At 38.8% G+C, this 27,341-nt stretch overlaps 1 protein-coding gene across 2 annotated transcripts in view; it reads left to right on the top strand.

Moving 5' to 3' along the window:
- The first annotated feature begins 10,441 nt into the window (after positions 1 to 10,441).
- Positions 10,442 to 27,341, top strand: part of tgfbr2a (transforming growth factor beta receptor 2a) — a 30,331-nt gene continuing 13,431 nt past the window's right edge. Inside the window, exons 1-4 of one of the 2 annotated variants that reach the window (XM_088090178.1) lie at positions 10,442 to 10,803; positions 15,442 to 15,583; positions 17,703 to 17,878; positions 25,115 to 25,905. In XM_088090178.1, the coding sequence (XP_087946304.1) occupies positions 10,731 to 10,803; positions 15,442 to 15,583; positions 17,703 to 17,878; positions 25,115 to 25,905 (1,182 nt within the window). In that variant the 5' untranslated portion in view covers positions 10,442 to 10,730. Of the gene's footprint in view, positions 10,804 to 15,441; positions 15,584 to 17,702; positions 17,894 to 25,114; positions 25,906 to 27,341 lie in introns of both variants that reach the window. The other variant, XM_088090177.1, reaches the window with a different exon arrangement.

Consider the following 27,341-nt stretch of genomic DNA (forward strand, 5'->3'; position numbering starts at 1 on the left):
GGATCCTGGGACTAAGGAAGTTGAAAGAATTCAGCCATCACTTTGTTACGTACACGTTTGGTTTTCCTATTGTGACATCTCAAAGTGACTTTATTGTAAAAGGCCTCTTACAGCAACAGAGGAAATATTCAACTCTGTTTAGGAAATACCCGGCTCTTTACCAACTAAATGCTCCTCTGTGTTTGTCATATTTTTGGCTTACTGCTGTTTGGTGCTGAGCAGGTAGCATGCATGTGGTTTATCTGAGATTTTGCGATTTTTGGGGGGAAAACAGAACAGCTTGCTGCAGCTGGAAATGACACCACTGAGCGAGACAAACATTAAAGCACAGTAAAGATGCAGGACATAAAACAGAAACCATGAAAGACCCAAAAACACACCACAGTTGAGTGAAACTAAAGAGTGAGATGATAGTTGACCCCTTCACTCCCCTTGGCTACTTTTGCCAAGCTTATGCACCCGGCATGTTAACATGGCATTTTTTCAGTATCAGTAAGAGATGTCAAAGTAAAGAGAAAAGACATTAATATGCATCTGAGCTACATTCACAACATAATTTAGTGGAATATTGTGAATGAAGAGGAAATTAAAATCAAGGTGAAAGCTCACAGGTTCCAATGCAAGCTTCAGGCACCCCAAGTCTTGACAATTAATAAGGATAAACATATACAGGAACAGCAATTTTCATGCACAGTAGTAGGGAAATTCAATGTATGGGTATGTAATTTCACAACCTTGAGTTACATTTTGATTGAAGAATATTGAGGTCAAGGTGGCGTTCAATTATTGTGAAGCCCTTTCCGCTTATTTTCTGAAACCTGATTTTAAACGTTTGCGTTTTCAGGCCCCCAAAATGCTATTGCCGTGTGAATGAAAGGCCAAACCACAACAAAAGTTTCATGCAAGAATTGTTGCCCTGTAAATGGCCCCTTAATTTACCACTTTTCCAAGCAGTACTTTGTATTGGTACAAATTGTACTGAAGTGGTTTTTCCTGCAAGCTATAGTCTCACAGCAATAACGGGCTAAAAGTTGACTTTGGGAATATGTTTTGCCTTTTGCTTGCAAATACATATATTTATTTATTATGCTTTTCCATTTATTTAAAGCACAAAAAGATTCAAATGGTATACAGCTATCTTACTTAAAGTTTACACATTTATCATTTACCTTTAATCAATTTTCAACCATCTTTTTTTGCTAACTTGCTCGTTCACACGGAGCAAACAAAGGCATGTTTGTTGATCTTTGATGGATTCATTTCGGATTGAGGTCTTTCACATTGTTGAATCCAAATTGGACATCTTCTTGCGCTTTTGGCTTCAGAAAAGCAAAAAATACCATATCTCCCTCTATATCTACCGTTGGACTTGCAGGTAACGATATATGTAGACACAACTTTGACATTACTCCTTGTTCTGGAAGCTTGACAACCTTCATGTCGTCATTTTAAATAATGATTTTTACTAATGCAGAAACATTTAAGCAGGGTTTTAGTGCTACAGGTGGAACTAACTTTAACCTTAATATACAGTAAAGGGTTGTCTAAACCAAAAATAACTGCATCAAGACATTTTGTAAGCTTTGTTTTATGCTTCCTGAAATTTTTTTTCACAAAAGTTTAATATTTTTTACCCAAATGTAGTGAGGTAGTACAATAAGCATCAATGTATAATGCTTAAGTAAAGTACAGTATATACATATGTACTTAAGTTCTAGTTATTTGGCCAACTGTATGACTGTCAAAAATACTGTGATAAGATGCAGCTTGTTTCTATGCCGAACAGATCTGCAAAATAACAGTATTACAATTCACATGGCTTTCATTAATGCAGCAATTCCATGCAGTGCATATGTTTCCTTTTTAGTATGCATGAAATTCTTTGATATACTGCATTCACTCCCTCATACCAGAAGACACTTAGATTGTGTGTAACTGTATCTTCAGCCACATTAGGGACTTCATATTGAAACATTTAATCGGGGACAGGGCAACTTAATCTTCCCTCTCTTTGCTGAAATAGTCCGTTCCCTGTAATCAGGGTTTGGTGAAAGGCATGACCATCATCTTCATCATCTTCCCTCTGCTCTCACCACAGAAGTAGTTACAGGCTGGGGACTGATGGCAGGACTCAGGCTTCAGGCTTGTTCAACCCTACATGCAAAGATCACAGCATGATCCTCCTTGTAGCAATAAAATACTTTGGATGTGTTTATTGTAAAAGCCAGTGAAGTTGTTTATGTGTGGCATAGTACTCTAAGGAGGGAGATGGTTTAACAGGGGAAGAAGAAAGCTTTTTTTGCTAGCCTATTTGTTTCCTTTCCTCTTTTTCCTGCTTTGTAGTCTTAAAATTAGCAAAAGGGGGGACTTTCAGGTTCACAATGATGCCAACTATTAGCACTGCCTTGAATGTTTTACAGATAATAAGATATATTCTCAATCAGCTTCACAGATTGCCAAAATATTACATTTTAGGCAAGAGTTTGGTTTTTGAAAGACAGCATTTTATACAGTAACAGCATGGTCAGTATAAGGGATGTTCTTTTTTGCTAGTTTTGCTTTTGAAAACCTATTAAGACCATTAAGCAGTAACAAACTGAATTTTTAAGGGAAAAACACGCATAATGACTTCAAACACAAGGCCTGTCTTTCTAGTCCGTCACTGCATTGACTCATTGCGCTTTAGTGCCAAATTTCAAAGTGGAATCCATTAGAGGTGGTGAAATTTTTAATGTTATGTGATTTAAATGTTCTGCCTTTAGTTTATTTTCTGTTGGCAGACAGCTAACATTAGCCTTAGCCAGCTGACTTGGTTGGTTCGGAGCTAGCTAGTCTTGGCTATTTCCGCTGGTTACAGGGAGGGCATGGTAACCAACAGGTTGCTAGGTTTAACTTTGAGCCGCAAACCCATTTATCTTTGTTAGCTATGTTAGCATCACTAACTTTGTTGACACTGCTAATGATGCTAATAGTGATAACATAAGTTAGTGATGCTAAAGTGGATTTTAAGCTCAAAATTGAGCTGCTTACTCACCTGGCAACCTGTGGGGGGCACTGGAGTATGGACACAGTGTTTCTACAGCAACACTGTTGGGTCAGGACTGTGTTACTAGAGGTAATCCTGATTGAGCGGAGCAGTGGATTCTTCCATTTAGTAAACTGAAGACTTGCAAAATGGTAAGGTAAAAATATTTTTAGCGGCTCATTGTTGAAATCCCTAGTTAATATGCAAAGCTTTAGTGCTGCCTCAAATACAAATACCTCCATTGTCACTATAAACGAGATTCAGCCATGATACAGGAATTTTTAGTTTTATACAATGCCTTGAAGAATATCTATTCAATATCATTTTCGATACCACAGGGAAAAATTGATTAAGGACATTTACGAAAAGATAAATAGAACAACAACTTGTATTGGACTGTGGCAAAGAACATATGAATGACTATTAAACATTAAATATAATACAAAATAAGAAAGAAAGGACAGCTGGTACTGGTGTAGCATACCGCAGAAAATGAGTATTGATACCTTTTCAAATATTTAGAATTGATATGTATTAATAAATCAAAAATTTTGACAGCATTACAAAGCTTATACAAGCCAAGCAGGTATCGTGTGTGCAGAGTACAAGAGTGGTCTTCTGACCTTACCTCGGTCACTTCATTTCAATACATAAACCAAACCAAGAAACAGGATGTTGTCTGTCACACACAGATAGTCACACGCTGCAGCATTTGCTCACATGCTTGCTTCCCTGCTGCAAAGAGTTCTCTTTCTAAAACCAGATTTGGCACAGTTTTGGCCACATATTGATGTTCTACCAGAGAACAATAGCCCTAAAAGTGTTGTGATACCAAAGGTTGTAACCTTTGGAGCTTTTAACATAAACTTTCCCTTCCTTCAAAGCATTTGACTAATGTTGAGAGACAAAGCCGGTTCACAGCGGTGGGAGAAGACAGAGAGAGGCTGTTGTTGTCAGAATGGGCCATTGCGACTTCCTTAGGTTTACCAATGGCACAGAGAAAACTGTGCCAATTCATTGTGTTGGAGTGTGCGTGTTATTGTGTGTGACTCTGTATGAGTGTGTACACAAACCCACATGTAAGCAGTGTTGAGTCGGATTTCCTGAGTTCCTTGCTCTTTGACAGAATTTGTGGCAAAGTGCGTGCACTGAACTTAAAAGCAAGAGGTTGTGTTCAATAGTACTATCTTTCCCGTAGGCGACATGGAGTGGGTTCCTGCATGTGTGTGTGTGTGGGTTTTTATGCATGCTATATTAGTCATATTCCTTTTATGAGTTGCCATTGTAAGATGAATGCTTGTGATAATTAAAAATTATGCTGACAGTGTGGCTCTAGGGTTGGCAGCATCAGTTGTTCCACCAATATGGTCCAGACCAAAATGTTTCAACAATTATTCCACTGGATGGATTTAATTTTTTACAGACATTTATGGTGTCCAGAGAATGAATCCTAATGACTTTGGTGATGCCCTGACTGTCGTCTAGCAACATAATTTGGTCAAAATTTCAATTTTTCCGATATGTTGCTTGATGACCACACTCAGTAAAACTAGACATTCCCATCAGGCTCTGATGTACTCTCTGTTTAGTGTTAATTAGCAACTGTTACAATGCTAACATGGTTAACATTACACCTACATAACTTCATGGATGTATTAAGAGACCAGGATACAGCATTGGAGGCAAAACCCATTTATTCCTTTGAAAGTTGTTCAGTGGCGCCAGAACCAGAAAACATGCAATTTCTGTAGTATGAAATTAACCACATGATTGGTGCTTCTGCATCATTGGGCCCATAGAGCAAGTGCACTAGAGACTTCTGCCAAGGTGGCTATCTTCCGGTTTAGCGATTTGCTAACTGAAATGGGAATAAAATGATTTAATCATGCAGCTCTCCTAGATTTTCCAAGGGATATTGGACCAAATGGACTGAATTCTGTTCGCAAAACGAATCGTTTGGCTTGTAAAAAAAAGTCCACTGATATTCAGACTTTAAAAAAAAAGGGAAAAAAATGAATCACATAATAAATGTTAGACATTTCAACAAAATCCACAAGCAAGATTGCATAATTTACATCACTTCAATTCATTTACTGTTTGCTCATACAGTAAATTACATTGAGTACTATGATTTCTTGAAAGTGCGTACTGTTTTTCCAAAATCTTTCGCAAAAGTTCTTTTTTTTTAGCGTTCTAAAGACAAATTCTGTACAGCAAAAACAAAATGGGGGGAAAAGTTCACAAACACATTGAAGACCACCGAGGTTCTCATAGGAATGACTGGACTTTTAGTTGGCTCGTATACATACGCAGAGCTAAGGTGAAACAAGGCATTAGCATTGTTTTTGTGAGCATGTTAGCATGCTAATGTTTAGCTGAAAGCGCTGATGTGTCTACGTACAGAGCTGATACTGCAGACAGACAGGCAGACATACAGATGCACAGTTCTGTCTTTACCTTCTCTTACTATCTTAATTTCACCTTTCACTTTCCACCCTGCACACCCCATCTTTTTATGATGGATGTGCATTCATCTTAAATCCTTAGAAGACACTTGAAAGCTGCACCACACTGTATTTTGTGCAGCGTTACTGTAATACTGTCAGAGATGATGTGAACTCTCTCAGGCGAAAGTGGATTGAAGAGGCACATCCTGAGGCACATTCACCTGACAGATTGACATCCAAAAGAAGCACTGTAGGCTAGAAAAGCTCAAATTCCAGCAGGCTTTTAATCATGTGCAATGTAACTGAGGAAGGCTCTGATTTAAAATTACCTGATTGTTTTGTGCCACTATTCTCACAAGCAATTTGCAAGTTGTATTTCACTGCAGTCCGCTGTGTAAATACACATGCCCGAGCTTGTGGGACTGAAGAGCAGTGTTTAAGATGTTTTTCCTTTGGAGTGAGCTGTATTTGTGCATGTTATCCTGTAACAGAGTTTACAAAGACTGAAAGTTAAGTGGCTGGCTGGCAGTGGATGCAGTTATCCACTGCCAGCTTACTATTTAACAGTGTTACAGTTTTTAAGTTACATAACATAGGCTTAACAGTATTATTGATCTTGAAACCTCTTTTTGTTATACTATACTGGAGAAGAGTTCACATAATGACAAATCTGCTACATTAAACCTTTAATAATCTGGGCTGCTTGAGATGAAATGAGATGAAAGTGATGTGACATAGCATAAATAGTGACAACGTTTGTATAATGTTACAATTATCGAAGAGGCCCAAATAGAGCCGGAAGGGGTGTTAGATGGATCAAACAAGTACAGGACTTTCACTAAAGTAGACCAGGTATTCATGTCCTGATGTTAACGTTAAATTATTTCAGAAACAAAGTAGCCTAGTATGCTAGTATGTGTAGCATGCTATGCTAGTGTCATATATGATGTGCCGTATGTGACGTAACATCGCATTGGTCATAAAAGTACTTGTTTAATGCCGAACCCTGATGTGTTTTGTAAACCTAACTTTGTGGTTTTGTCGCAGAAATTGCACCAGGTCATTTTTGGTGAAACTGTGACTGATGTTAAGGACGTTTTTAAAGCTGTGACTGTTAGAAGAGTAATATGTGTTGTTTTACGACCAGTCAGTTGTTTTGGAAGTCAGTGGAAATCTACCCATTCTGTTGTTTTGGTATGAGAGAGCATTGTCTTCTTGTAAATCAAGGATTCCCAACTAAAGTACTACTACTACTACTACTACTGCTACCACATACTACTAAACTAAAGCCAACTAAATGCGGTCTTCAATTATGTGAATTAAATATTAGGCCAACAGAAGAACATTTACTGAATTGTATTAGATTTCTTTATGGAAAAGCAGATTTAGGGCTTTTTAGAAAACATTCTGGGCTGGAGCCCCAAACGCCAACCCGCTGCTCCGCCCCTGTAGTGGCATCCCTTCTGTAGTGTACTGACCTCTGTAATTTTAGGTATAAAGAACATTATGTGCAGTGTATGAACTTGGGAAACTAAACCTCAGAAAGCAGGAAGACTGTAGTCATATGCAACTTCAAACAAAAACAATGAACTATTTAATCAGAAAAACTAAGATACAAAATCTTAATTATACAGAAACACTTTCAAAGGGGTGAAATCTAACAAGGTCAAGTTATTGTCCAGGAAATAATCATTCAAAATCAGAAACTAGCCTTAACTTAACTGTCAAACATCATTGTTACAGTAGCTGTCACAAATTCAGGTCCTAGCAGCAATTCAGCATATTTCTAACTTTGCAACACTTGCCATGCCTCAGCTTAGTACTTACTGATAATTCAATATTCCTGCATGCCCCCTCTCCTTTTGTGGCACACCTCCAGTTGGCACTCAGTGCGGGGGAGAGATCTTATAAGAAATGTGCATACAATATGCATATAACCCTGTGTGTGGGAGAGACGTTGCAGTTGTGTTACCACTTTTCTTCCAACAGAGACGTGGAGAAAGGTGTTAAGAGACTGACACCCCCTTTGTAAGGTGCTGCACACAGCGCTTGTTTGCCATCGGTGTTATCTCGAGGCATGCGTCCAGAGATTTGTCATCAGGTCGCTGTGTTTACCTTTCCACTCGACCCGAGCAGTTTACAGGAATGCCAAGCACCTGCTATTGAGCATAATACCACTCAGGATGTTTGCCTAGCGCTTGTTTATCTGTGTTTGTGCAATGAGGTGGGGGGGAGAAATCGTTCAAAGGCAAAGGAACACTTAGAAACTTGTGCAGAGGGAAAAGTAACAGTAAAAGAGGCACATGAAGTAGCACGAAAAAAGATCATGTTAAAATAAGCCTGGGAGCACTGGAGTGTGTTTCCTGTTGGAAAAAAGCAGATAGAGTCAAGTTATAAAAGAGTTTGTTTGGGTGTTGTGGTCAGTGAGCAGGATGTTGTGACCCTCTGGGCGCCCACATGTGCTGAGGTCAGTGGGGAATGGCTGTTTTGGGCTCACAGCGCTGTCGGATCTCCACCTTGTGGCTTGGACCCCATCTTGCAGTGCTGCCTGGCATGCAGGCTTGAACAAACAAAGACGCACCCACACACAGTCAGAAGTAAAATAGGGTCAGTGAAATGGATTGGACAAACTCTCCCAAACATGTAGACAAGGGGTTATTCAAAGGGATTTCTTAGCCTGTATTTGTTTACATTTTGGCAAATTGGCACCATTAAAAGTATACTAAATTAGCTATTACCATGTTTAAAATGTACCCATGGATACAATCACTAGATGACTTTGACACTTGGGATGTCAATTTTGGTTAATGATAGCCCGACACCTGTTAAGCAGTAACTAACCAGATAATTTAAAAAAAAAAAAAAGAAGTGAGGAAGTAAAAAAAAAAAGCACCAAACTATGACAAACACAAGAGGCCTTTTTTTAGTCCGGTGTTCCATTGACTCAATGACCTTTGGTACCCCATTTCAAAGTGCTAGAAAGGTGGTGAAATTTTACTATTTTTTAGTGTAAATATCTTGACCTTTATTTCAGTTTTTGTTGGCATAATCGACAGATGGGAAACTAGCCGCATTAACCCTTTGAACCCTATTCAAATTGATGTGGTTACTTTCAGAAACATGGGGGAAAGACAAAGAGCAGTTTGGTAAGAAATGATCCGCAAACTGCAAGAAATTACTTTTTTTTTTAAAGCTAGGGAAAAATCCTAATTACATACTTGAAATGATGTTATAAAATTATTATAATCTTTAGGCAGCATTTCCAGGTTGTTGTTGTTTTTTTTTTTTTTTTACTTTTTCAGAGTTTTTTTCTTTTAGTTTTTTTGTAACCAAATTTTTCACTGAATTTTTTTGTAGTTTTTACTTTTTTTTTTGCTAATTTTTGGGTTATTTCTACTGTCCTTGCTCATTGCCCTCTTTACATGTTTTTTCAAAGAAATTAAGACAGTTCCTTCAGGTTTCACAGGGTTAACATGCAACAAATTGCTGCAAATACTAGGATAGCAAAGGAATGACCCGCCCTACTCTCCCTTTGATTGACCAGTAATTGTTTCGTTCGTTGGGTAAGAATGTCAGGGAAAGCCAGTCAGAGGTAGAGTATGGCTGATTTCTGGTTTAGCAGTTTGCTAACTTCAATGGGAATAAAATGATTTAATCTTGTGGCTCTTCTAGACTTTTGAAATGTTATTAGACCAAATGGATAAAAATACTGATAGTTAAATGAATAATTTCACAGGGGTTTTGAAGCTAAAAAATGACTGTTGTGACAGACGACACGTTTCTATGTACCCCAACTTTACAATAATAAAGCCAAAATACTGCCGTCTTGCATTGGTTAAGTAATTTGGAGTTATTGCCCTTAATGCAGTCCGATTAATCGCAAGCAGCCCCATTGATTGCAAGCACACTGATTGGCACACACAGCTGTCAATCATGTGGCCGAATCACCTTTTTTTTAATAATATTAAATAACTAAGTAATACCAAACTTATCATAAAAACAGACTCTTGAACAAACATCAGGGTAATGAGAAATAGTGAAGAAGTGACAGAAACCATCTTTTGAAGAAACGATTTTGACATGAGATTTTAGTTTGACATGTGTCCCATTCACTAACACAGAGGGGTGGGGTTAATGTCTTGTACTGTAGCCAGCCACCAGAGGGCGATTGAGATTTTTTTTGGGAAGCTGTATACTTGTCCCTCTTTATATACAGTCTATGACAATAAACTGAAGAATAGCCAAATTAACTTCTAGGTCAACATGTGCATGCGTTCAAAAAATATTCTCAGTGGTTCACTGATTAACTGCTGACATCACTATTTGATAGTGAAGACAACCCCAAAACATGATTGTGAGGCAAGCTCTGGAGATATAAGGAGTGTCTGTTTCTACCCTCCACCTACGCTAAACCAGTCTCACCCAAAAGCACCACGAGGACTGTTAATAAAGCTCAGTGAGCCGCTGGTGTAAGGAGGAGTGGGCGTCCTGTGTGGAGAGAGTTATAAGCGCCGGGGTCGCAGGGTCAGGACTGAAACCTGACATCATGGCTCGAGAATGCAGAGCAAAAACACATGTCTGCACTGCCCCGGCAATAGTGGTGTAATTTATGGGTGTTACAGCGGACCTAGCCTCTTTGTGTCTTCAATAAAAACCAACGGGAGAGATATGGAGCAACTCTCGCCACTTCTGATGTCATCTTTGATTAACTGTGAGCCTGGAAGCTCTTCACGAAAAAAAAAAAACCAGGAGAAATGTAATATCGTAACTTGGAGTGAACATTGAAATGAGAATAAAAATTAAAATTAAATATTCTTTTGAGAGCTCTAAATAAGACCTGAAAGGTGCTTTGAAGTAAATTGGGGAGTTTAGTATATATGCTTGTATAGGTGAAGCTGTCTGGTGAAGCTATTTCAGAGCATGTCATTTCAAGTCTCTGCTGTGTTTCAGTCTCTTAATGACATGGTGCGAGACTTTGTGAGCCACATGAGCATGACTGAGAAGAAGAAAAAAAAAATCTGTCCAACCCCTCAGAAGATTTCCTGTTTCATGAAAAGTGCACATACTGTGTGAGTCATATAGGGCAAGTCCTGCCTGGTGTGTTTACTCTGCCTCTTGTACCCGGAGCTGTGAAGGCGTTTGGAGAGGAGCAACAGGCGGACCGAAGGAAAGTCGGCGGACATTCTGGATATTAAAACCCGGCTGTCACGGCGTCGGCTAATTAATGAGAAAGAGGGGAGTGTTTAGTCCGTTTCTGAATGGAGCTACTTCGGTTTTCCGCTTTTTGGTGTGGAGCGATACTGTTTGGTTGTATTCAGCTCGAGGAGGCGGGTGAGTTGAACTCTGTACTTCGAGAAAAGTTGTGAAAGTTTCGGCCGCGTTTCGTCGCAGCTGCCGGGTGATTTCAGGAGCATCTATGAAGCGCTTCTGATCGCCACAAAGTCACTAATTAGCTCTTTTAGGAAAATGCGATCAACTTTGTTTACGCAGGTGTTCAATGCGGGCCTGTAGTACATTATTACATCGTGTTTTATCACAAAAAGTCAAACTAGTGACTAACTCCACAAGTGCGCAGGTTATTATAAACGCCTCATTTATTTAACAAGCTTTTGTCTTTGTTGGTAACACTATTACTCTTTCTGAAATGTAATGCAATTTGTCTTTCTAGAGTAGCTGTTCATCAGCTTTTAGGATATCACATGCAGTGACTGCCCAAAAGGTGGCTAAGGGGGGGCCATAACCCTCTAAATACAATCGCTTGCCCCCCACCAGGCATAAGTAATTGTCCAGTATTACTGTTTTCAAGAGGCTGTGGCAGACTAAATTTTCAAGCATGAAACAGTGTTAGGGAGTCCCTTTAACTCTCACCACAAGATATCAGTCCCAATGAAACCAAGAGTCTCGTCCAAACTTAAGAAGGCTTGTTAATGGTAATTGTTTTGTTCCTTAAAATCAATGTAGTCCTTCGAACTGAAGCTGTATTTTTGTCATTTTATCCCATTGTAATCTGTGCAAATTGGCTATATTTCTTTCAAAAACATGGAAAGAAGGTAATGAGCAACTTAAGAAGAAATGACCCCAAAATTAGAAAGAAATTAAATAAAAGCACAAGAAAATGTTCTGAAAATTAGCACCAAAATAATAAAAAATAAAATAATAAGTGGAACAACCTGGGAAAAAAAATGCTTGAAAATTATAATAATTCTGTAAAATAATATAAAATATATGATTATTATATATATATAGTTCTCTGGACATTTTCCCCAGCTTTAAAAAAAAATAATTTTCTAAATCTATTTATTTTTTGCAATTTGTAGGACATTTCTTGCCAAGTTGCGTACTGCCTTTTTTCCCACACTTTGAAAAAATCAAACCAATTTGCTCAAGGTTAAAAGGTTTTAACACTTTTGAAAGACATCTGAATGCAGCACAAAAAAGTGATGTTGATCCAGTTTTCAAAGCATTGAATAAAAGAACGACCAGCCTAATTGAACAAAAATGAATTGCCTAACATTTATAGAAACAAAACAGATTAGGACAGGATAGTTGTAATGTACTGGTAATGTGCTGGTATTAGTCTATGCACATCAACAGCACAATAATCAAATCCCTAAAAAATCAGTAATGGCTTTCAGCTTTGTTTTGCCACCCCAAGATTTTCTTTTCTCCCATCAGGCCACCCCTTATGAAAAATTTCTCTGGGCGCCACTGATCACATGTTGTAAGTCACAGCCTTTAAAGCCCCCCTCAGATGGGTTATCTCCATCTTTGATGTGCAGCCACATCGCTAACAGGTCTAGCAGCCCCCCTGAGGAAGACAGTGTTTTACCTTCATCTGTCTCCGACTCAGTCCCAGCGGCACCAAGTGGCTTTGGCTGCTCCTAATCCTCTTTCCCCCTCTCTGCAATTATATGTAGCCCTGGGTGACAATTACTAGCATTCATCCCTTCCATAGCCCGCCTCCTGGGTTTAAATGACATGCTCTTTCAGAGGAGTTGCTCTAATGATATAATTACTCCGGCTCAACCACCTTCCCACCACCAGCACTCAGGCATGGACTATCCCCTCAGTGCTGATTTACTTCAAAACACCTCACCAGCCCGCCAGGCAGAGTTTTAAATTGCTCTGTCAAGTACTTTAGTCTGGAGTTCAAGTGTAATATTTTTTATGTTTTTATTTGTGTGGGAGTCTCTCAGTTAGGATAAGGCCAGAAAGCAATACCCATCCGCAATATCCTGCTAGCTTCCTGTGAAAGCATCTCAATTTGGCACAGGAACAGGATGCCATCGACATATACTGCACAGAATTCGCTGCTCTCTGACGCTGCGAGCTGCATGTCTAACCCCGCCCAGCAGATCGGGTGAAATGGCACAGTGGGCTTTTTGTGCGAGGTTCAGAGCACACACTCGCACAGCACCTTTTCCTCAAGTCAGTGTGAAGTCAGAGGCCATCGGAGACTGAACAGACTTCTTCACTGTGTCCTGCCGAGAATTCTGCTTTCACTTACACTTCCCTGCCGAAAAGATCTCACGTTGTGGTCATGTGATTGAAGTCTTGTCAGTGCAAACCTCAGACAAGTAGTCAGTGCTTCAGATATATCACACGTTTGTTTACAGCGCTTCTCAAAATACTGTATAAAGATAGAAATTAACCCACTTTCACTCTTGGTTTGGCCACAAGCTGCATATTCTGATGCACAAAACAGGTTCATCTTCCTGTGCGCGTGGACTCAGCATGCAGTCGCAGTGTGGTTATGTGGTTTTGCTGTAGCAGCACATGCTTTTTGTCCTGTTTTTGTTAGGTGTCTCTTTTGAATTCATCTGTCTGTCTGTATTATTTTGCAACATATCCTCTTAAAATCTGGAAGGACAGTCTCTTTCTCCCTCTCTGTTTACGCAACAGGCTCACAGCGAAATGTTGATGATTACAAAGGTGCTAAATCTGAATACATCATTTTCTGTAAAAGGGCTTATACTTAGAATATAACATTCATTCTGTTATTTTGCATCTTTTTGCCTGTTGGGGACATCTTCTTTTGGACTTTTCACCCTTCTTACCCATTTTAAAACTTTTTAAAAAGACATTAATAAATTACACTGAAACAAATTGCTGTAAATGTACAGTCAAATTCTAACAGTAGTGTGTAGCTTTGATACAGTATAAATGTAAATCTTGATACTTTTCGTAAACTACATTACACTGTCAACTTCATAATCTGCTGTTCAATACTGTAATATATTTAATGATAATATAATGTGGAAGTAATTTATGGTACTGACACTGTAAAATGACAGCAGGATGCTGGCAGCTACATGTCATTCAGCAGAAAAATGTAATAAGTAACTTTGTGTTGAAGAAATAACTAAAATAGCTACATTACTTATTACATTTTAAAAGTGTGTTTTAAAGTTTCAAAAGTAACCATCCCACGCTTGCACGAAGGCAGTGGTATCTTTTAAAACTAGACAACCCACAGCATCCATGAGTATCAACTGTTTCGACCATGTTTGTTAGGAAGAGGGCTAAATAACGCTTGTTTTGTCAGTGGCAACTTCAGAAAACTACCTACCATTTCAGGTACATGACAAGTTTGTTCAAAGCGCTTTTTAAACTACAGTATATAGGTTGAAGTTAACCCAGTTTTTCTCTTGGTTTGGTCACAAGCTGCACATTCTGATACAAGAAACAGGTTCAACTTCCTGTGCACAGAGTCAGCATACAGTCAAAGTGTGGTTGTGGTTTTACTGTAGCAGCACTGTCACATGCTTTTTCTCCCTCTGTTTTTGCAATTTGTCTCTTTTTAGTTCATGTTTCAGTTTGTATTATTTCTCAACACATCCTTCTAAATTCTGGAAATACAGACTCTTTCTCCCTTTCTGTTTACTCGACAGGCTCACAGTGAGCGGTCTGACTTTCCCTTCACTTGACTGCACTGTGTACACTTGTGCACACTCATCATGTACTAACAAAACCATGTGGGATTGTCCGTGAGACACATTTTTTCCTGATGATGCTGTAACCACTGGTGCGAGATTGTGCGTGGGAAATTTGGAATTTCCTCTGTTCGGAACATTTCCAGCTCTTAAAGCCGCAAAATCCACCGTCCACTCGTACTTTTATGTGGTGAGGAGTACTCTCCTTTTACGAAAAAGGAAAATCCGAAAAGACAGAAGAGATTGTTCACCTTCCTTGTTGCTCCATTTCTCCTTCCTGTGCCAAACAGAGGCATGCTGCCCACCTGATTTTTATCATTAATAGTCCCACGCAAGGACAAACTGCAGAATTTCTGTACTAATACAAACACACACTTTTTTTCCTCTCTCTCCAAACATTCATAGACACTAATACATAATGTCCCCCTGTTTTTTGATATTCATTAGCAGAGTTGGCACAACACCTTTCTAGGTGGGGAGCCGACTCATCGGCTTGACAAATTAGAGACTTCTCAGCGAGGAGATGCATCCGTGTTTCCTTTGTTTGTTGTTCTTGCCTGTCTGGCAGTTGTCTCCTCAGATGATTATCAAACCCACAGGCACTCATCACACAATCCTGTCTGTCTCACTGATATGGGTCTGCCTGCCGGCAAAGTCAAGTCTGAACAAGACCAAAGGAGGTGGATGCCACTGCGTGCTGCTCTTATTGTTCAGACTTCACAGAGAAAAAATCTGTCCAGCCCCCTAGAAAGAAAAAGTTTCTTGTGGTCGTGTTAAATATCTGCTTCTACGGCATAAAGACTCCCATCCTTTAATTAAATTTTTAAGTTTTTATTGCTTTTCATGCTAATAGATATCGTGAATATTGGTGCTGTTGATCATCATGGGAGTGTTTTGCATTTCTGTGAAGTCTGCTCTTTTATTTTAAAGTCAAACGCTGTTTAGTCAAGCCCAGTTGAATATAAGAAAGCAGTCTGTTTTTTTTATATATGTTTTTTGTATACTCAACTCACTGTCTCTTTTCATTTTATCACAGAGGCCTCTATAATGAAAGTGAGAAGGCTGTGCAAGTTCTGTGATGTGCGGGCCACCAGCTGCACAGGTAAAGGGACCTGCAAGGTGGAGTGTGACATCACATCCATCTGCCCCAGTGACGACGATGTGTGCGTCAGTATCTGGTAAGTGCCCACTCATATAAACACAATGGCCACATTTCTATATGAATATAAGCCAGGGCTATGATGCAGAATGGTGGTAGTTATGTTAAGGGGATAGTTCACCCCAAAATCAAAAATACATATTTTCTCTCTTAGGGCTTATTTATACTCCCTTTATGTGTAAAATAGTTATGTCTATTTCAAAAGAAAATATCACTGTCCTCATACTTCTTGCTTCTCTGCAGTGATACAGGATCTCTGTAGACACAGTTTCACCCACATAGGTGTGGTTTTGCAGGAAGTAGCCATGCACACTTTTGCAAGCTCTGTGACCATGCCGTCTCAGGCAGCCCGTGCTCTGAGCACACGTTCATGCTTTACATAAGAACCTGAGTGCAACTTTGTAAGAATGTGGGACACAAATCCTGAAATATTATGGCTCTTTGAAAATATATAGTTGGGCTGAATGGCAAAGTATGAGCAAGTTTTATTTTTAAAGCTTGCAAATTTAGTCAAGGAGACTGAATATTACGAGCAACAAGTATGAAGACATACAGAATATACTGTTCATGTTTTCATATAATTTGTATATTTGGTCTCACATTTGTGTGCACGGAAACTGATAATATGCCTAAGACATTACATTGATATCAGAAATTTGTTATTGTTGGACATAATTTAAACCATGTAAATGTCAATATATTTTAGTACTTTAGTACTAGTTGTACCAGTTGTATATTTTTAAATACAACTTTATGATAATAAGTTTGAAAATTTGTAAGCAATGAGGTAAAAGTCATCTGAAAATCTGCAGGAAAGTCTTAACTGCAGCTGCAGCCATGCCAGCAGCACAACAAGTACAAAATCTAAGAGCATGTTAGGTATGAGGTCTCCTGTTGGATTCATTTTGGGGGTTAGGTAAAGTTTAGGTTAATAATCAACTTTTTAGGTGACAGTTTTGCTTGCTTATCCAACTATTGACAAAACGACCGAATGTGAGCAGATGAGAATGCACTCTGTGTGACGCAGGGTGTAATGTACTACCTTTTAGTGGATTAGTGGATGTTAATCATTAGAAATCAAGTAGTTCCTGCACATAAAGGTCTGTGGATTATCGTGAATAACCGGGTCATTATTTCTGGAAAGAGACATTGCTGTTTAATTTTTTTTCCCTTTTTTTGGCACATTGAGCACAAGCTGAGTGCCATTTAGTCATATTTTATTGGAGAGAAGGCAGATGTCTCTACAGCCAACACTCTGCATCTCATGGCCAAAAAAATCTAGATTGATAAGTAGCACTACAGCTGAAAGGAAAAAAATCAGTTTTTGATTTGGGTGAACTGTCCCTTTTAAAGTGAAACGAGCTTTTCTCATTCTGCATGAACAGAGAAGGAAGTAGGGAAATGAGGGCACTTTGGATACTCTTTTATTAATCAGATGGGGCACCATTTCCTGCAAGCGGCCCTGAAATGTCTTCCTTGAAGTGACCTTTCCCTTTGAACACTTTATCAGTCAGCATTTTTGGAGACAGTTAGCTGCATTATGATGACATGTGAGTGCCCAAACGCTCATCAGCATTGAATCTGACTCTGAATGTGAGAAGCAGCAGGAAGCAGATGTGTATTGGTGTTAAAAGCTTAAGGCTGCGCTGCTGTTTCTCATTATATTAGCGATGTTGCAAGCATGTTCTGAGCTGAGGTCAGCAGAAAGCTAATGACACATGGACAGCAGCACCTCTTTAAAATGTTCCCCACAACTCTGCAGCCGGCGCTGCCCAGCAGGAAGCCACATTTGAATATGTATATTTGTGCAGGTTCAGGGTTTTCCTTGTTTCCTGTTTGTTATGGTGTTTGAAAATCTCGCTGTTTGTGAATGTGACCTCTGTATTGCAGTCATTTACATAATGCTGAGACTGTGGAGTGCCGAAAGAGACAAATATGCCGTTTACAGTTACCACTTTATCACTGTACGGCTTTAAAAAAATTGCATTATTTGCACAACTGCAGAGCTGCCATCATTGCCTTGTTGCATGATAATACAGATCTACAAAAAATTCGCTGCCAAAAGTATGAGCAAAGACTACAAATCAAACTTAATCCAGTAAATGGCAGTATTTTCTGTGTGTCTGTTTCTTTCCAAGGAGGGCGAAAGACGACAATATCACCTTTGATACAGTCTGCCACAACCGATCTCAGAAGCTGTACGGCCTCGTCCTGGAGGATTACAACAACAGCAAGTGTGAGATGAAAGAAAGAAAGGGCATGGGCTCACAGTTCTTTATCTGCTCCTGCTCTGAGGATGAGTGCAACGAGCACATCTTCTTTAACTACGGTAAGTTAAGACGCAATTATTTTGCCTACTAATCCTCTGTTTTCACCCACTCTTAAAGCTTAGTGAGTCTCTTTTTATTTTCTAACAATTTATTTATTGAGTATTTCTTCCACTCAAAGCAGTCAACAGGAGAAAGTATAGATTTTGCATTTTCCAAGAATAAATAAAATTCATTAAAATACTAATAATCCCACAAGACCAGTCCAACCCATCCTCAGTCCCAAACAAGGGCCATAATCAAAGCTTTGGTGTCTACACCAGACGAATATATATGTCAGACATATCTAACTCAAAACAGCTTGATTTAAAATACAGTTGAAACCATAATGATTATTATAACCAAATTTTCTTAATTAGTCATGCAGATTACCATTTAATTGACATTTGTATATTTGTTATATGACTATCAAGTAATGACATGAAAAGCTTCACTATTTACTGAATTTTATTGACTGTTTCAAGAGAAAGTACAGCTGTTTCATTTCCTGGCTATTATGTAAACGAGCTTTATTAATCCACTTGACGAGGACGGCTTCAAACACAGGTGCTTTCCCCACACACATCTGTTTCCTGTCTCCATCCCCAGCAGGTCTTACTGTTTCTCGTTGTTTGAGTAGAATTCAAAACGCAACCGAGAAACACCAAGTTTCACTGCTGCGTCTCGTTGGCTTGTCTTTGGCAGTTTGTCGTTAGCATTTAGAAGACCTCGCTTTTTATTGAGAGAAAATGACTTTCTTATAAACAACAGCCTCAAGTAGCCAGCCTGAAGCCGACAGATTATCATGAGTCAAAGTATCATTGAAGTTAGGTTAAAAGAAAATAGAATTACAATCATATTAATTTTTTTCCATATATTTTCATTTATGAAAAGATCCCAAATGAACATTATAAGCAGAGTACTTAATTATGAGCAAATAATTTAAACAACATTAATATAGAAGTGATTCTGTCCAAAGTTTTTTGGTCCATATGAGCAGTTGATGCAATTTAAGCAGTTTCCTCTGTAATATAATAGTGATCTGGTGGGATGCATGATGCATCCACCTTGTACTGGTAAAACCATATTAAAGGAATACTTCACCTGCATTATGACCATTTGTACATCACCACATATTTAGTGAATTCATGAAGAAAACGTCATCGTGAATGGAGAATCAAAAAAAGTTGGACGTTCTTGATGAATTATAGTGTTGGACAACAGCAAAAATTTATTCACAAACTCTCATACAACTCGCACAGGAAAGTCCCAGTCTCATTTATTCAGTTGTATGCTCGGTCCTTCCCAAACTTAATAAAATGTAAGAATCAATCTTTCTAAAAAACAATCTTTTGTCCAGGAGTAGTGCAACTTGAGCTTGTGTGGGCAAACACGTGCATATGAGCTTCTCTTAAGCAGTAGTTCACTCAAACTCACCTGCCCAGGGACACCATTTGACCCTGCATGAGACTGTTTTGAAATGATGACGTTTTAGTGAATATGTATGTTTGGGAAGTACTGAGCGAGATAAATGAGACTTGGATTTTATTTTGTAAATGGGTGTTTTGATCTAGTTTTGTTGTTGTTAATCACAGGTCCATGAGTGTTCACCTTCTTTTTTGGATCCTCCATTTACTGTGAAGTCATACAAGAATTTTCTTGACAAATTCAAGGTAGCACGTAGTGAATAACTGATACACAAGTGGTCATTTTGTGGGTGAAGTAGTCCTTCAGTGTTTCGTAAAAATGCAACGGCACAACAACACTGGTCTTCCTAAAATTAAAGGGATTCTTACAGTTTTGATAAATGTGCTTTCCCGCAGAGCATCAGATGAGATGTTACAGAGTCAGACTCGCTGTTTCCCCTCGTCTTCATGCTAGGCTAAAACAAAGGGCAGCTGGCCGGTCTTACACTAAACAGACTGACAAGAGAGTGGTGTCGATCTTTTCATCTAACATTCAGCACAACAGAAAACTGTATTTCCCCACATTTTTGACCTGCTCCTTTAAGTTGCAGAAAGTTACATAAGTTCGTTATTAGCCAATCTCTCTCTTGCATTCTTTCACAGTGCAGCAATAATGCTTTAACACTGTTTTATGCTTGTAAATAATGGCACTCTTAGTTCTTACATCTGTGCAACATGACATGGTAACGTCATACCCCTGCTCGGCCTAATATTATTATGCCAGTTTCTATCAGCTTGTCATGTAAGGCGTCATGCATGAATGCTAACACGTGTGCTCTGTAATGCTCTCCAGATACGTGATTGCAAACAGGTCTTGCAGACATTAGCTTGTAGAGTCCAGTTACAGCATGGGCCCTGGAATCAGATGTATTTTGACTACAGCATCCAGGCAATAATAACACAGAGGTACATTTCTGAGACCTGGCTCTGCACACAGAGCCAAATTGAAAGCATCTGCACAGTGCGAAACACGTAATGGAAATACATTTGCTTGCTGTGGAGAATGTCTGCGCACTGTCTGTAACTTCTCAGTGACTAACACGAGGCAGTGTTGTAATGAAGGAGCTCAAGGCAACAATTCCAGTTAATTTGGTAGAATCTCTCTTCCTTTCCTTGGTAGTGACCGTTGTTGGCTGTGCAAAACATTTTTTTCTGATTTAACTGTCACTTATGGTGTTATTTTCCACATAACTCAAGATGAACCAGAAAACTGCACAGAAACATCCCAGAGCCGTTACTTGGATGCAGGAAATACTGAGTTGTTTGTCACATACCAACTGAAATACCTCATAGTTGCCACGGTAACGGTAAACCCTCTTTCCACACCATTGTACTGCCGCCCATACAAGTAGGCTAATGGTGTTTTTAACTAATTTATCAAAAAATACATTTACAAAATCTATTAGCAATGGGAAGAAGGATGCAAAAGGAGACCTAATTTCAGAACAAGTAGATTGTGATGTTTGAAAAGAGCTGTTTTATTTAATATATGAATTAATCTTCCAGTCCAGGTGGTTCAAAGGTTTGATTAAGCTTCAGTCATGCTTTTTTTTTCTTTTTTTTTTTCTTTTTTTTTTTGATGAGATTAAAGACACCACTCTCGTTTTTGTCCTTCAAATATGAAGCTGGAGCTAGAAAAACAAAAAAACAAGCCTAACTGTCCGCCTATCAGTATCTCTAAACTTATATCTGTTAAATCTGTACAAAAATCAAAGTGCAAAACCATCTTTACTTTCTTTGCATATGGCGTTATGCGTCGGTGCGCTGTCCATAAGAAGGGCAGGCAAAGACTACCAACACTGCACAAATACCTCTGATTTGCGGTGTTTGGAGCTGTTCCCTTTGATAAGATTGCAAAATAAGGGAAACTTTAAGTCCAGAAAACAGTAGCATGTAAAGTGGAGACATTTAAAAATAATAATAATTACGAAACAGTGGCAGATGTTGGATTTAAAACCTTCAGTCTGGAGGAGTGGAATCAACTTGCGTCATATGTTAAAGTGTTGTGTTAAACATGCTTCGAGTTGGTTGCGATTACAATGTGCTATAATAACTTTTCCATGTTTTTAGCTATGACTCAGATTTTTGTCATCGTTTCAGCAAAACTTTAGGAACAGCTGGACGAGTAGGCAAAAAAAAGTAGCTAAAGTAATGTTACACTTAGTGGTGCGTCCATGTACAGAGTTGAAATCTAAAAGATAGTTATGTTCACTAACACTAGATGGCAGTCGTTTCAGTTAGTACACTTAGACTCTTGTACGCTTTCATTGGCTCGCTGTGTAATGTTTATAGCGTTAGGTAATTTGTAATGGCGATTATGTTTAAAAGAAAAAGTCAAGTTATGGGAATAAGTAACTTTTCTTTGATTTATTAATCACATCCAATATGACTTTCAATTTTCTGATGATACCCACTGCCTGCAGGTTCATCCAACATTCGTATGTAGTCACTTCCTTCTATTAACAATTCATGCAGTATTTGGATTTATCACTTCCTGCTCTCCATGTGAATTTTGCGAGTCATTAAAGTCACATTGTTAACAAGCCATTAATGGCTTCTCCAGGGGGCTGGATTAGATTAGATCTGATAGACTTTATTGTCCACCTCAGTGGAAATTTGTCTTTGGCTTTTCTCAAACACAGCAAAGGTACATGCAGACATGTAACAAACGCAATTAAAAGTGCTCAAATGTACAATATCAAAGATATAATAGGGCACACAATAAAATAATAGAAATAATTAATGAGAGCACATCTTATGAAGCATGCATGTGCCAGTATATTTGTTGGCTGGGAGCGGTGATTTTATAGAGGGTCTGCTGGATGCCCGAACACTTCACAATGATGACTAGACTTTGGGAAAACTCTGAGCTCTTTCTTTCTCAGCGCAGTGTTTCTTGGATGCCTGCTGCTAACAGTCTGGCACCTGGTCACTATCCTTTTCTAAAACTCCGACCTCACCTGAGCGCTGTGGGGACGCACGCCCATAAACATGAGCACAGACCGAGCACAAAAAATAAGAAAATGAGAAAATGCAGGCAGAGGGCAGAGTTTCTGCAGAAAATACACCTCCACACACTTCTAGTGCGTCACAAATGAGGATTTAGAGGGATTACTTATTTATGAGTCTGTATTGCTTTTTAGGAAAATCCTGCATTGTCTAACAAACGATGCTTCAAAGCAAAAACTTTCAAATTAAACAGCTTCTTAAATTAACAAGGTTTAACCAACATCCTAAATGCACCAAATTAAACAGTAAGACTGACTATGATTCACATTTTTTTCCACTCACAAAACCTCCTCTCTGAATATTCAATATTTCATACTTTAAGTGAAGGGTTTTTGGCCAAAGCTGAGTGAATCCCAGAGGCACAGTGACAGGTTTGTTGTGAGAAAAAGCCTCTCACCCTGTGAAAATAAAAACAAACTGTCTGGGGCCATGTTGAGGATTTCAGACATGTGGTTTCCTGTTTAGAAAAAAAAATTAGAGAGAACCAGAGGGCTTGACTGGGTAGTCTTTCCTCTTTCGTCTTCCTCCCTCGTCTCAACCTCGCTCCTCCCTTCCACACCTGCCTCTAGAATGAGTTTCTCATCAGTTCTCAGTCAAATCGAGGATAATTTGAGCATACTTTTTCTTCAAAGCTAATGCAACCTCACATTTTGCAACCATTTTCATCTTGAGTAATAGCTGCTATAATGGCTGCTAATTTTAAAATGCTTTGGAAAGTTGTGCGGCAGTTTAGCAGCGAGACAAACGACATATAAATGAGTAAATTTAGAACTCATCAAACTGTGGACCAGCTGGGGTTTTCTTGTTTAGTATGTTGTGTCTGCTGATATAGTTTTAATAGGCCTGTTTACGAGTACAGCTTCAAAAAGTGGACCATAAACACAGTACAAGCATAAACTTTCACTGTTTGCCAAAACCGTAGCAGCTCCAGACACACCACCACCTAAATTATAAGAACACTATAAAGAGACACAATATGCGGTCGGCTGGGTCAGGGTTTGGAGCAGTTTGCATTTGCGGCTCAGACGCTAACTTTAGCTTTCTGATGCTTATAGACATTCCACAGAGACGGGTCGGGTTCCTTTGCTGCTCTGAGAATATTACTTTACTCTTACGCTACACACTGATACGGTCTGCCGAGACGCAATCTGATCTTTATTTCCTTTGGATTTTGGAAGACAGATTTTTATATGTTAACTCTTTAAAAAATTGGGTCGACATCACTTTTTTTGTCCTGCTTTCAAATTGCCTTTCAGAAGTATTTGAACCTGATCAAATGAGTTTGATTTCTTACGGAAATGAGGAATAAGGCAATGAGCAACTTTGCGAGACGTTTTCTGCAAATTACAAGAAATTTGTAGTTTTAGAATTTGTTCAGAAAACTATAATTATAAATCAATTATTAATTGCTTTGACTTTTCTCGGGTCATTTCCTTCTTTTTTTGTTTTGTTTAGATTTTATTTTAAGTATTTTTTTCTCTTTATATTTTGTTTCTGCTCAATGTCAGATAATTTCCTTGCAGTTTTATTAATTTCTTGCTGATTTTTTGAATAATTTATTTTGAAGTGCTCATCGCCTTCGTCCCATGTTTTTAAAGGAATCAAACCAATTTCAACCAGTCTCAGCTTTTAAAGGGTTAATGCTCTCTCCATAAAATGCACAAGTATTAAAACATTCATTTACATTTCCCAGACACATGCATTTTGCTAAAACCTTACTATTTAAAACACTTCCACATAGACAGTCATGAACGGGTGAGCAACACGTCTGGACAAGTGCATGTGTGAACTTTGCTTGTGTTTTTCCAAGCACGTTACTCATTCCCGTGTGAGACTATTTCTGTGTTCCAAGGAATATTTAATGCCCCAAACCATTTGTGTATCAGTTACTCACTGCATGATATGTTGAATTTATGAAGAAAACTATCTTGCATGCCTCCACGGTGAACTAAAAATCAAAAAATGGAGAAAATTCCTGATGAATTGAAGTCAAAGTGAAACTTATATATGTGCTCTTCAAAACCAGAGTCCACTGACATCCTGCCTCTCAGCTCTGTCATTGGCCAGGAGTTCTCCTGCCACTCACTCATGCATGTATTTGGAAAGTACTGAGCATAGGACTAGATAAATGAGACCTCGATTATACCGCACAAGTTCTGCGAGTGTTTGCTAACTGATGTTTTGATATAGTTCGCTTAAACTCGGCCCCCATTTACTTAAAGTCACTAACGTTTTCTTAGTTTTTGGATCCTTCGTTCACCATGGAAGCATGTGAGAATCATGAATTCAACTAAACATGGGTTGAGTAATCAGTATACAAGTGGTTATTTTAGGGTTGAAGTATTCCTTTAACCCTTTGAAACCTGAGTAAATTGGTTTGATTTCTTTCAAAAACATTGGAAGAAGGCAAAGAGCTCCAAAAAAAAAGAAATTACCCAGATATTTGTAAGAAATCAGTAGTACAAGAAGTATCAAAGTACAAGAGTACAAGAAAATCCCCTGGAAATTAGTTTAATATTTACTTTATTTTTTTTTTTTAAAAAAAAGGAAATGACCTGGAAAAAGTAATTAAAAATGATAAAAAATTCTATAACATATTTTTAAATAAAAAAATATATCTTGCAATTTGTGGAACACTTTTTACCAAGTTGTTGCCTTTTTTCCCTTTTTTTGCAAGTTTTTTAAAAGTGATGCTTTTTAAGGTTTCATAGGGTTAAACTCAATCATATAAATTTGGGCATCTTTATCTTCCTTAATCCTTTTTTTTTTTTTTTTTTGTTCCCTCGGACATAGACTCCCAGGTGTTGGCGGTCATCCTCGTGAGTCTGGTGCCTCTGCTGGTCATGGCTGTCGTCGTCATCACTTCCTTCTACTGTTATCGGGTCTACCGGCAGCGGCAAGTCAACTCCAAGCGCAAGAAGGCTCCACTGGACTTCAGTGACGCTCACGCCATCATGATAGACGACGAGGGTTCGGACAGTAGCTCCACGCACGCCAACAACCTCAACCACAACACCGAGCTGCTGCCCATCGAACTAGACGTTCAGGTCGGAAAAGGACGCTTTGCAGAAGTTTACAAAGCTAAGCTGAAGCAGGGCTCCTCGGTCAGCGAGGAGCAGGGCTTCGAGACAGTGGCTGTTAAGATTTTCCAGTACGAAGAGTACGCCTCCTGGAAGAACGAGAAGGAAATCTTCTCAGACGCAGACTTGAAACATGAGAATGTGCTCCACTTCCTCACAGCAGAGGACAGGAAGGCGCAGAGACAGTGCTGGCTGATCACAGCCTATCAGCCGAGAGGGAACCTCCAGGAGTTCTTGATTCACCACGTCGTCAGCTGGCACGACCTGTGGCTGCTGGGGGGTTCACTAGCACGCGGAGTGGCGCACCTTCACAGTGACCACACCCCCTGCGGTCGCTACAAGGTGCCTATCGCACACAGGGACATTAAGAGCTCCAACATACTGGTGAAAAGCGACCTGACCTGCTGCCTGTGTGACTTTGGCCTCGCCCTCCGCCTGGACAACACTCTGTCTGTGGATGAGCTGGCCAACAGCGGGCAGGTAAAACATAATCCTAAATTTCGTATTTTTTATTTGGTTTTATTTGGCTTTCGGTCCTCTCTGAGATAAAAAAAAAAAAATCTCTCCTGGCGCCCCAGAGTAAAAGCTGACATTATTTGGGAATCCTGTGGGATTATCACGGGATGGGAGTCTGTTTCACTTCTCATCATGAGACTGGAACGGGACAGGAAAAAAAGTCATCGGGACTGGATCAAGGCCATAATTATGATATTGATTATAATATCTGTTTTCATGGAGCAAAAGAAATGTGTGCTTGTAAGAATAAGCACACGTAGCTTTATGTAAAGCATGTCAAGTAAAATGGATCAGCTTTAAAATCAAATTATCGCAATGCTAATTTCCTCTAGCACATTAATGGTAATTTTCCATTAAGTGTTAGCATTGAGCTAATGGAGTAAACATTAGTTATTGGTAGCGGCTAAAATCAGAATCAGGTTTATTACTAAGTAGGTTTTCACTTATGTGGAATTCACCTCTGTGTTTACTGCATACAGTAAGCAAATTAAGAGGAAGAAGGCCTACTGCAACAGTCAACACGAGATAGAGATTAGAAAAATTACAAAAAATTAGAGGTCAACTGATGTTGGTTTTTCAGAGCCGATATCAATTACTAGTAGTAAATGAAACCAATGACCAATATTTGGAACTGATATGCTTTTATTTAAAAAAATATTAAAATTTGGAATATAACGAACTCCAACACAAAACTTTGTTTAAAGGCCTTTAGCAAATGTTTAATCAAAACTGAAACTTTCAACATCATACACGGCATGTTCCCAGTAACTGTTTTTATAAAGTCAAGTGAAAAATTAACTTAAAAAATAAATGAATAAAAATAGCTCCCTGAGGTTTTACAAAATAAAAGTTCCTCCCATGCTGACACTTTCTTTGCATTTTTTTATTCCTTAATTTTGACTGCAATCATTAAAATGAAATACAGATAATCATCAAAATGCCAAATATCGGCCCTGATAATTGGCCAGGCCGATAATCTGTCGACTCCCACAAAAAATACACAAAAAAAATTCTATAAAAATACCAAAAAAAACCAAAAATACGTACAATATAGTTGTACAAGCTGTTATGCGAGGAGTTATTTCAGCATTGTGCTATACTGATTCTTAGTTTTAATATATGATTATGCACTTCTAATATGAATTAGCACTTCTTTCAGGTATGAGACAAGAGGGCTTGGGATGGGATAGGAATTTGTCTTTTGCTCAGTCATGGAATTAGGACAGACAGGACTTTTTTGCAGGAGTGGGATGGGGCAGGAGTGAAAATACACTCCTGTGTCACTCTCTACCCCAGACGCAGGCCATTCCAAGCCCTGCAGTATATTTCTTTGAAGATATTTATCAGACCTTGAACAGTCGTGCTATCAATCAGGCTTTTCATTTCTGATCCCGGTCATG

This window comes from Plectropomus leopardus, chromosome 17 (genome assembly GCF_026936395.1).
Source record: "Plectropomus leopardus strain MGB_pleo_1.0 chromosome 17, ASM2693639v1, whole genome shotgun sequence".
Taxonomy (NCBI): Eukaryota; Metazoa; Chordata; class Actinopteri; order Perciformes; family Serranidae; genus Plectropomus; species Plectropomus leopardus.